At 41.8% G+C, this 12,050-nt stretch overlaps 1 protein-coding gene across 26 annotated transcripts in view; it reads right to left on the reverse strand.

Annotated features, from left to right (window-relative positions):
• Positions 1 to 12,050, reverse strand: part of ptk2aa (protein tyrosine kinase 2aa) — a 128,046-nt gene that overhangs the window by 19,178 nt on the left and 96,818 nt on the right. For 15 of the 26 annotated variants that reach the window (XM_083523507.1, XM_083523524.1, XM_083523515.1 and 12 more), the window contains 9 exons: positions 11,040 to 11,063; positions 9,037 to 9,134; positions 8,572 to 8,656; positions 7,953 to 8,053; positions 7,129 to 7,244; positions 6,927 to 7,027; positions 2,578 to 2,667; positions 1,832 to 2,036; positions 1,335 to 1,446 (listed from right to left, as the gene is read on the reverse strand). In XM_083523507.1, the coding sequence (XP_083379633.1) occupies positions 1,335 to 1,446; positions 1,832 to 2,036; positions 2,578 to 2,667; positions 6,927 to 7,027; positions 7,129 to 7,244; positions 7,953 to 8,053; positions 8,572 to 8,656; positions 9,037 to 9,134; positions 11,040 to 11,063 (932 nt within the window). The remainder of the gene's footprint in view (positions 1 to 1,334; positions 1,447 to 1,831; positions 2,037 to 2,577; positions 2,668 to 6,926; positions 7,028 to 7,128; positions 7,245 to 7,952; positions 8,054 to 8,571; positions 8,657 to 9,036; positions 9,135 to 11,039; positions 11,064 to 12,050) is intronic. The other 11 variants (XM_083523518.1, XM_083523517.1, XM_083523512.1 and 8 more) reach the window with 1 other exon arrangement.

Consider the following 12,050-nt stretch of genomic DNA (forward strand, 5'->3'; position numbering starts at 1 on the left):
GTCTGTTGTGAAAAGCGCTATAGAAATAAACTTGACTTGACTCTGCCTGGCTAATTGATACAAATCCTTTTCTCCTTCCTTAGTGTCCAACTTCTCATACAGCTCCTCATATGCCTTTTCATTGGCTTTCGCCACATCCCTCTTCACCTGCTGCCGCATCATCTGCCAACCTCTTTCTCCTTATGCTCTCCTGCACTTCCTCATTCCACCACCACGTCTCTTTGTCTTTCTTTCTATTTCCAGATGTCACACCAAGTACTTTTCTAGCTGCCTCCCTCATCACTCCTGCAGTAGTTCCCCAATCATTCAGCACCTCTTCACCATTACTGAGCCCCTGTCTGCCCTCTTCCCTAAATCTCACACTACAGTCTTTCATCTTCAGTTTCCACCATCTTATACTTCTTTCAGTCTTCACTCTCTTCCTCTTCTTCTTTACCTCCAAAACCATCCCACAAACCACCATCCGATGCTGTCTAGCTACACAGTCCCCTGCCAACACCTTACAGTCTACAATCTCTTTCAGGTTGCATCTTCTACATAGAACATAGTCCACCTGTGTGCACCTTCCTCCACTCTTATACATCACCCTATGATCCTCCTTCTTCTTAAAATAAGTGTTCACCACTGCCATTTCCATCCTTTTAGCAAAATCTACCACCATCCCTTTCCACTTGGTCTCCTGAACACACAGCATATCTACCTTTCTCCTCTCCATCATATCAGCTATCTTTCTCCCTTTACCAGTCATAGTACCAACATTTAAAGTACCAACCCGAACCTCTACTCTCCTACACTGCTCCTTTTCCTGCCGTCTCTGTAGACGCCTTCCTCCTCTCCTTCTCCTCCTTCAGCTAACAGTAGCCTAATTTCCACCTGTACCCTGTTGGCTAACGATACCTGTGGTGGTCGTTAGTAACCCGTGCCTCGACCGATCCGGTTTGTAATTCTGATTCGTGATCCGCATATTTAATTTGGCAGATGTTTTACGCTGGATGACCTTCCTAACGCAACCCTCCCCATTTATCAGAGCTTGGGACCGGCACTAAGAGTGCACTGACTTGTGCCTCCCTAATGGCTTTTCAACCTTTTACTACATGTTAATAGTCATCCTTCTGCTCCAATCTGCTAAACTTCAGAATAATGGTGATTTTAAATGAAGAATATCAGCACTGCTTAGGAGGCAAAACCACATCATCTCATGATATAAAAACAGCCTTTATAACACAGGCGTGTATTTTTTCCCCCAATTTCTCTGATCCATATCTGCTAACAAACCTGTTTCTTTCCCATTTCACCTGAAAAGTGTGCTGCTTGATAATCGCAGTGTATCTTACTTTCGGAGGAGCATCGTCCGATCCTCCTGAGTCCCAGGACACAGTGACTTGGCGCCTCAACTCCATACGCATGCGCTCCTCCTGCTGAGCTTTCTCCTCATCCAGAATAGTGCTGAACAGAGGAGTAGAGATTCAACAGGTGAAACCATCCATTCTGTTAAAAAACGTAATCGATCAGATGCTCTAAGCAAATTGAGATACGAGCTCGTCCACGGAACAAATTAAACTCGTATTTCAAGGTACCACTGTATCTCTCTATTAACAGAGTCCAGCTTTAATGGTGGACTGAAAAAATCATACAATTTTGCAATAAAACACTGACCCCTGGTGTTTCATAGTGGACTTCTAATAAAAAAAAAAAATCCATATGAAGCAGCTACTTATGGGCTCCGATACGATTCACCCATATTACAATGCAGTGCGTTTCGAATTCAGTTTGATTCAACACAATGACCCTCGGTGTGAAAATTGGTTGCAAATGAGAAAAGCAGCCAAACCTGAGTTGTGTCTTGAGTTCAGTGAAACGTGGCCTCTTGCCCGGGTCGTACGCCCAGCACTTGGTCATCAGGCTGTAAAGGGTGGGGGGGCAGTTGGGGGGCATGGCCAGGCGCTCGCCATTCTCTATTCGGCCGATCACGTCGTTGTTTTTCACACCTTGGAAGGGTTTGATGCCGTACATCAATATTTCCCACATGCACACACCTGAAAGAGAGAGAGAGAGAGAGAGATAATTATAATGTCTAAATTAAAAAGAAATCTGTCCATGTTTAAGTTACTCAACAAACATTTTCACCCTTGAGCAACTCCCTATATATAAATGTGTAAACCTGTTCCAGCATCACAATGCCCCTGTGCACAAAGCTATAGGTTGGAGTGGAAGATCTCCTGCTATAGAGCTTTAAACCTACTAAACGCCTTTGAGATGAATTTTTCCTGTTAACTGGACCCCAGGCCTCCACAGTCTTGTAGCAGTATGAGTACAAAATCTCCAGAATAATCAGATGTTCATCTGGAACATCTTCCCAGAAGAGTGGAGCTTATAATAAGAGCAAATGGGGACTAAATGTGGAATGGGATGTTTAAAAAGACGCAGCAAGCAACGTTATGCTCCGGTGTCCGCAAATTTGTGTCTGTATAGTGCAGTTAGACAAACATGCACATAAAGAGCTCATCGATTAAATAAACTAAAATGAATACGATGATTATGTGGAAAAAGGACCTTTATGATGTAAAAGTAACTTACCGAACATCCAAACATCACTGGCTGAGGTAAAGCGGCGGAAGTTTATGGATTCTGGTGCCATCCATTTGATTGGCAATTTCCCTTTGGAGGCTAAGGGAAAAAAAAAGTTCACAGTTGCCACATCTTTAAAACTTAAATGCACAAATAACAGCATGTACCAACAAAACTACTGACAAAGCCTCAGATTTATAGAATAAAGTAAGTTTCAACCGAACACCAATCTATTTTCTTCTTCTTCTTTTTCTTTCGGCTGCTCCCATTAGGGGTCGCCACAGCGGATCATCCGTCTCCATACCACCCTGTCCTCTATATCTGCCTCTTTTACACCAACTACCTGCATGTCTTCCCTCACCACATCCATGAACCTCCTCCTTGGCCTTCCTCTTTTCCTCCTACCTGGTGGCTCCATCTTCAGCATTTTTCTACCAATATAATTCATGTCCCTTCTCTGCACATGTCCAAACCATCTCAATCTCGCCTCCCTCACCTTGTCACCACAACATCCTACATGTGCTGTCCCTCTAATAAACTCATTTCTAATCTTGTCCATCCTCGTCACTCCCAACGAAAACCTCAACATCTTCAGCTCTGCTACCTCCAGCTCCACCTCCTGTCTTTTACTCAATGCCACTGTCTCTAATCCATACAACATCGCAGGTCTCACCACAGTCCTATAAACTTTCCCTTTCATTCTTGCAGATACCCTTCTATCACAAATCACTCCTGTCACTCTTCTCCACCCACTCCACCCTGCCTGCACTCTTTTCTTTACTTCCCTAACACACTCTCCATTACTTTGCACTGTTGACCCCAGGTACCTGAACTCCTCCACCTTCTTCACCTTTTCACCCTGCAACCGCATCACTCCACTGCCCTCCCTCTCATTCACACACATGTACTCTGTCTTACTCCTACTGACTTTCATTCCCCTTCTCTCAAGCGCATATCTCCACCTCTCCAGGCTCTTCTCAACCTGCTCTCTACTCTCACCACAAATCACAATATCATCTGCAAACATCATAGTCCAGGGAGACTCCTGTCTGACCTCGTCCGTCAACCTGTCCATCACCACTGCAAACAGGAAAGGGCTCAGGGCCGATCCTTGATGTAGTCCAACCTTCACCCTGAACCAGTCTGTCGTACCTACTGCACACTTTACTGCCGTCACACTGTCCTCATACATGTCCTGCACCACCCTCAAATACTTCTCTGACACACCTGACTTCCTCATACAATACCACAACTCCTCTCTCGGCACCCTGTCGTACGCTTTCTCTAAATCCACAAATACACAATGCAGCTCCTTCTGTCCTTCTCTATACTTCTCCATCAACATCCTCAAAGCAAATAAGGCATCTGTGGTGCTCTTCCTCGGCATGAAACCATACTGTTGCTCACAGATGGTCACCTCTTCTCTCAGCCTGGCTTCCACTACTCTTTCCCATAACTTCATGGTGTGACTGATCAACTTAATTCCCCTGTAGTTACTGCAGGTTTGCACATCTCCCTTATGCTTAAAGATCGGTACCAGCACACTCCTTCTCCATTCCTCAGGCATCCTCTCCCCTTCCAGAATCCTGTTAAACAATCTGGTTAAAAACTCCACTGCCATCTCTCCTAAACATCTCCACGCTTCTACCGGTATGTCATCTGGTCCAACCGACTTTCCATTCTTCATCCTCTTAATCGCTGCTCTCACTTCCTCCTTACTAATCCTATCTACATCCTGCTTCACCAACTCCACATCCTCCAACCTTCTCTCTCTCTGATTTTCCTCATTCATCAGCTGCTCAAAATACTCCCTCCATCTTCTCAACACACTCTCCTCACTAGTCAACACATTTCCCTCTCCATCCTTTATTGCTCTAACTTGCAGTACATCCTTCCCAGCTCGGTCCCTCTGCTTGGCCAATCGGTATAAATCCTTTTCTCCTTCTTTAGTGTCCAACCTCTTATACAGTTCCTCATATGCCTTTTCCTTGGCTTTCGCCACATCCCTTTTAACCTGCTGCCGCATCTCCTTGTACTCCTGCCTACTTTTCTCATCACTCTGTCGATCCCACTTCTGTTTTGCCAATCTCTTTCCCCTAATGCTCTCCTGCACTTCCTCATTCCACCACCACGTCTCCTTGTCTTGCTTTCTATTTCCAGATGTCACACCAAGTACTTTTCTAGCTGCCTCCCTCATCACTCCTGCGGTAGTTGCCCAATCATCCGGCACCTCTTCACCACCACCAAGCCCCTGTCTGACCTCTTCCCTGAACCTCACACTACACTCATCCTCCTTCAGTTTCCACCATCTTATTCTTCTTTCAAACCTTACTTTCCTCCTCTTCTTCTTCGCCTCCAAAACCATCCTACAGACCACCATTCGATGCTGTCTAGCTACACTGTCCCCCGCCAACACCTTACAGTCTCCAATCTCCTTCAGGTTGCATCTCCTACACAGAAGATAATCCACCTGTGTGCACCTTCCTCCACTCTTATATGTCACCCTATGATCCTCCTTCTTCTTAAAATACGTGTTCACCACTGCCATTTCCATCCTTTTAGCAAAATCTACCACCATCTGCCCTTCCACATTCCTCTCCTTAAAACCATACCTACCCATCACCTCCTCATCACCTCTGTTCCCTTCACCTACATGCCCATTAAAGTCTGCCCCAATCACCAATCGTTCTTTCCTAGGTACACCATCTACCACTTCATCTAATTCACTCCAGAATCTTTCCTTCTCCTCCATCTCACAGCCAACTTGTGGAGCATAGGCACTGATGACATTTATCATCATCCCTTCAACTTCCACCTTCACGATCATCACCCTATCAGAAACTCTCTTCACCTCCACTACACTCTTACTGTACTCTTCCTTCAGAATCACCCCTACACCATTTCTCTTCCCATCCACACCATGATAAAACAGTTTAAACCCACCTCCAATGTTCCTGGCCTTACTCCCTTTCCACTTGGTCTCCTGAACACACAACACATCTACCTTTCTCCTCTCCATCATATCAGCTATCTCTCTCCCTTTACCCGTCATAGTACCAACATTTAAAGTACCAACCCGAACCTCTACTCTCCTACACTGCTCCTTTTCCTGCCGTCTCTGTAGACGCCTTCCTCCTCTCCTTCTCCTCCTTCGGCCAACAGTAGCCCAATTTCCACCGGTACCCTGTCGGCTAATGATACCTGTGGCGGTCGTTGTTAACCCGGGCCTCGACCGATCCGGTATGAAATTCTCATTTGTGATCCGCATATTTGATTTGGCACATGTTTTACGCTGGATGCCCTTCCTAACGCAACCCTCCCCATTTACCCGGGCTTGGGACCGGCACTAAGAGTACACTGGCTTGTGCCCCCCTGATGGCTGGGTTGAACACCAATCTATTTTGAATATGTTAAATAGGATATATTTATCATAGACCACTAGAGGGTGCTATAGGATAAGAACACTCATCATCAGTCATTGTCAGCCATCATTATCATCATGAGAGTGTTAGCTCAGTGGATAAGATGTTGGAGTTCTGATCAGAGGGTCATGGGTTTAAATCTTTCCACTGCAGGGCCCTTGAGCAAGACCCTTAACCCTCAATTGCTCAGCTGTATAACTGAGATAACGGATGAGTCGTCCTGGATAAGGACAAATTACACTCGTCTACAAATTTCGGGAAATTATCGTCCCTCCGAGACAAAATGTGCTAATTCTTACATATTGTGATTGGGGGTTGTATTCTGAGGTTGTATCTTAATAGTCTGGGAAGCTACACAGCTATGGGATCAACCCACCCACATTCGGTCAGTTTTCCATGAAAAAAAGGATAAAAAAAAATGTTACATGGAAATTTTTTTTTTTTTTATAAAAAATAAATTAATAGAAAGTTATGTTATTGGTAATAAAAAAAATAAATAAATACATTTATAATGTATGGTGTGGCATCATCCGCCTTCTAATTTGAAATTAGTTTAATTTATTCTTGGCCTAAAGCTGCATCTTTTTTTTATTTATTAATTTTTTCGAAATTTTGAGCCAATTAACACTTAGGACTTAATTTTGCTTTATTATTGACCCAATTCTGGTAAAAAATGCATCCACCTCCGTTTCCGAGGTTTTCTCATTGAAGACCAGCGCGATCAAGCCATTGCACCTATGTGAGCATAAAACCTAACCTCTGTCTGATGCGGTGTAAAATATTCAGGAAAAACCCAGAAAATGCGATTTGACTCTAAGCTGATGAGTCTTTTGATTTGCTTGCTAATAAACTGACCCAAGAATATTTGCAGTGAAAAATAAATAAATAAATAAATAAATAAATAAAATAAAGAGAAAGTCCGTAGGGCTTCGTTACCTTTGTAATAGGAGCTGTCCTCCATGTACCTGGAGAGTCCGAAATCTCCAAGTTTCACACAGTCTGCGGAAGACACCAAGACATTCCTGGCAGCAATGTCCCTGCAGAAAACACGCATGTACGAGGCACGCATTTACATTATGTTTATGTGATTCAATTTTGTATTACTTAATTTTTTTTTTTTTTAAATGTTGTGTCTCACCTGTGTACGAATCTCTTGCTCTCCAGGTAGGCCAAAGCTGTGCTCAACTGGTAGGCGTAAAGAATCAGTGACGCCAGATCCAGGTTGTATTTCCTCACTTGTAAAAACGACCTCAGCTTTAAAACACACACACACACACACACACACAAAATAAATAAATAAATGAAAATCACCAAATGTTGAACCACACTCTTTACATTAGGGATGGTAAAATTCATCGATTTGCAATAATGATTATAGTAACGAAAAGATGAGCATTGAATACAAGTGTGTTTTGAACACATTTGCACTGCTAAAAAAGGATTCATTTATATAAAATTGTTAGCAGCTGCTCTATAATTTGATTATTTAGAAAGCGACTGATAATTTGCGACCGATATTTTATATGTAGATTGATTTCTCCTCGGAAAACTGTTTGCGTGAATATGACGTATCGCAAAACTTCCGAGACCGAGACGTGTCCTGAGAGTCACAGATTAACATGGCAGAGGTAGAGCTGCGTCTTCCTGCAGACACAACAGGAAAAGAACTGGTTTTATTTGACTTTTTTAAGAAATAAAAGTGAACTATCTGTACCATATTGAGTTAAGTATATATTTTCCCATTGTATTGTTCTGTGCTGAATAACATTGTGTTGAATCGGATCGCACTGCATCGTAATAGGGGGTGAATCGTTTCACATCGCATCAGTACCTGCCTTATATGCATCTTTAATGTTTAATTGGCTATGCACGAGATGCGAATGGCATGCGAATGGGATGCGCCTCCCTGCTCTATACATTATAAGTAACGTATAACACTAATGGTAAGTGAGTAAACCTCACCTCGCCGAGGGTGCAGAGCTCCATGATGATCCACACCGGGTTCTCTGTGATTACACCGATCAGTTTGACAATGTGGGGATGGTCGAACTGCCGCATCGTCACTGTGGAATATGAAACAAAACGGTATTTCAATTAATATTATGGATTTTCCAACAGATTAATAAACCCCCCCAAAAAAGCAAATCAATTGCTATTTGGAACAGCAGCAAAACAGAATTGTAACAATAAAAGCTGTTAAGTCTTCTGATACGAAATCAAACAATCGAAACAATAGCAAATTACGATGAAGGCATTAATATAAACCTTTCAGCTGGAAAAATTGCGAGTGCTGCTGTTAAAAGGAATTAAACATCAGCAATTGAATATGCTGATTCACGAAATAAAAAAGCAACGTGGTATGCTAGCGAAGGATTAAATGGTGGATGAACTAGCTCGTTTGGTGCCACCTTTCACACTTGGAATCAAATGTTCTGGTTGCTGTAGTTTCAAACTGGTTGGAGAACACCAGACTTTCCAAACGAGTCTTTTTATTTTTATTAAATGCAACCTTATTAACCGGATTTGGCAACATTTACAGGACGTCCAGACGTGTCTGCTGCAGTAGGTTTGTCTTACTCACAGGCTTCCTGCAGGAATTTCTCCCGCACACTATCCGAGGTGCAGTTCTTACACGTTTTAATGGCCACGGACAGAGAAGGGTTCTCCTGAAAACCAGACAACAAAGCATTTGACAAACCATGACATCCAGTCGAGGCATGTACGAGAGCCAACTTTGAACATTTTGCGGATATAATAGAAATAAAAAACATATTCGTCGACCCTCGTGGGGAGGTTTTAGTGGAAGCTAAAATTCTGCCCTAAAACCTCTGGACACCAAACATCACTTGAAATAATGGGTATGAATAATATGCTGGCAACTGGTTGAAACCTTATATACTCATCATCATCATCATCATCACAGAAACAATGCATTCTTGGAGAATTGCAGGAAAATTGGCTTGAATGGTTTGATTTGTTTGGTTTGGTTTGGTTAGGCTGTGCTAGTTGTGAGTCGTTTCTGGGAAAGGGGTGTGGTGGTGCTCACTGGGCTGGCGTAAATCCCCTGATGCACATCTCCAAACTGGCCTTCTCCGATGCAGCGGCCCAACTCGATGCGTTCTCGCTGAATCTCATAATCCCTGGCTGCACACACAAAGCACATGAAGTAGTTAGGAACTGAAGCATGGTAGAACTAGAGCAGAAGCCACCGATTTATTTATCTGTATGCACTAATATCAGAACTATGTGGCAAGGCAACAACATGCAAAATGACAAAATAACTACACTACGCAACAGGAACGCTAGTATATATGGCTGAATGGCGACGTGTGCTGAATTCTGATTGGTCAGACCAAAGCGCTGACCATGGTGCTAGATCAGGGTTTCTGCAGGTTTCACAAGTCCAATTGAAAACATTTTAAGACATTGAGAATTAAATTTAAGAACAAAAATAAGTTTTCAGCAACCGGCCTTAACCAAGTGCTAGAAGCATTTTTTCGCTAAACATGCACTTCCCTATCGCTGAAAAATAAAATCCCTTTTTACGTCAGTGTTACATTCCGAGAGAGATTTGCTCCAATAACAAAGCCGATTGGCTGTTGCCTGTTGGTCTGATTTGTAGTTGTAATACAGCAAATTATATTTGGACTCGCGAAAGAAAGAATTACATCATCACGGAAACTAACAAACAAAACATTAAAGTGAAGCATTTCGGTAAGCGTTAGAGGTAGCGTTAGATGGACAGTGGGAAATTAGGACCCGTTTAACATGATTTAAGACCTAGAACAGCAAATATAAGACTTTTTAGGGCCTAAAATTTAAATGACTAAATGTTAGACCTCTTAAGACCATTTTAGACTTTTTAAGACCCAGCGGAAACCCTGTAGTTGGAAGGCAATTCACAGGTCTATGTTGATGCGCTTGTTCTGTTATGTTGGCATGTTTTACAGTAATAACTTGAATCAAGAGATACAATTTTCAGAAGAAGTCTCCAGTTTTTCCATCCATCCAGGATGTTACAGTATTAAGACGAGCCGCATTTTCACCTCATGCACTTTATAAAAAGAGGCTGATGAGGAAAAGACGGCTCTAAATACAGCTGCTCTAATGCAAGTGATAACAGGAACCAATATGTTTCACATTAAACGGTACACTACATGGACAAAAATTTGTGGACACCTGATCACAAGATTGATATGGTACTGAACTTATTATGTGCTATATCACATCATATGCAATATATTCTTAGGTCCTTGGCACCTTTTGTGTATAATCGAGAGAGAGAGAGACAAAGAGAGAGAGAGAGAATATTTTATTTATTTTTTTATTTACACTAAAGCAGTTTCTGGCAAAAGGATTAATAAAGTTATATATTATCTTTTCTTATCCCACATTTATTTACCAAATTATCATCTCTTATAATAACCCACTCTATAAGATGTTCCATTAGATCTTGCCAAGTTTTGTGTGGGGATTCATTCAGCTGCAAAGGATGTTAGCACAGCAAATCAAACTTCTTTGTGGTAAAAGTCTAGAGAAGCACCACATAAAGCTGGAAAAGTCAGGTGTCCCAATGCATTTGTCCACAGAGTTTATCGATAGTGCAGATTTAACTACTATAAGTTAAGCAGGATTTTACCTTAAAAATGAGTGTGTGTGTGTGTGTGTGTGTGTGTGTGTGTGTGTGTGTGTGTGTGTGTGTGGTGCACACTTCTGTGTAAACCAGAACTGTGCAATAAACCGACACTGTAATGTTTTAATTTCACATAAAGGCATGCTGAGCGACCAGGGCTAATATCAGTCAAACGTCTCGCACGTAAGAGATCACTGCTGTAGCATCAGCGCCACTCTTTTTTCCTGCGGTCGCTGAATGAATAAGTGCAAAGCCAGATATTTATTTTAGATCAGCTCTCCTACTTTGAGAAGTCTGAACCTGATTAACCTCAGATCCATCACAACAAAACACAAGCAATCAACATGAAGAACAAAAGAAAAACCAGAAATCAGAAAGGTGAAGGGAAGAAGAAGAAAACAAGAAACAAAGATTACCTTTGTCTACTCCGTACCACTCGGCTGGGGGATTACAGTAGGGAGAAAAGTGAGAGAGCTGGCTTTTAGAACTGAGCAGAATTAGACACAGAGCATGAAGGAGACAGAATGACAGACAAGATGACCAGAAGTACAAGCGTAGCTTAGAATGATGGCACGTTTGACACGAGCTGGCCGATAAAATCTGAGCCGGTAAATTAATCGCTTATATTTGCGCTGCTCGTAAACATCTCACTATGATAAAACTCTTGTTTGGATGTCAATCGAAGAAACAGATAAATTTATTTACTGTGATCGTGATATTAAATAGCCAATGCAAGTGTGGTTAAAATAAACACTAACAAATTCTTTCAGAAATCTTTGTGAGTTTACATTGGTTTCTAGTAATATCTTTTTTACATACTTCGTAAACAAAAGCTACGCCCATCCTTTGAGCTTTAGGAATAAGTAAAGTTATGTAGCAATCAGCTGAAGAGGTTAAAGACTGCATGTAAATGAAGGCTACATCAACATAAACATGACAAACAATTCAGTAAATGGTAATGAATGACTGCGTGGGTGCTACGGAGCACCGCCACGCCGGCTAGAGGTCGACCGATTCATTGGTTTTGCAGACTAGTTGATTGAAATCCATACCGAGTTTTTCCGGGTTGCGCTATATGGTACGAGAGCGGCCTCTAGAGGCGAAACAGTGTTTCAGTTTGAATTTTAGTTCATTTTTAAAGCATCTTTAAAACTTTATTTCATTACATTTAAAAAATAATAAAGTTCAATACTATTTTATATTGTGTTTTTTTTTTAATCCATTTCAAATTGATTAATTACTCGATTTTTGGTAAGTACAATCAAACCTAGATATCGGTTGACCTCTAATGTCAGCAATGCAAAATTACCTATAATAGGTGTGACAAAATTCATTCAACAGTAAACACTGATTTTCTAAAGTAAATATGTCTGATGCATAGTAAGGCTCTGTAATTCGAGTGTTGAAGAAACATGGGAGTGTTCTTG

Source organism: Silurus aristotelis, assembly GCF_946808225.1.
Source record: "Silurus aristotelis genome assembly, chromosome: 21".
NCBI classification, from domain to species: Eukaryota; Metazoa; Chordata; class Actinopteri; order Siluriformes; family Siluridae; genus Silurus; species Silurus aristotelis.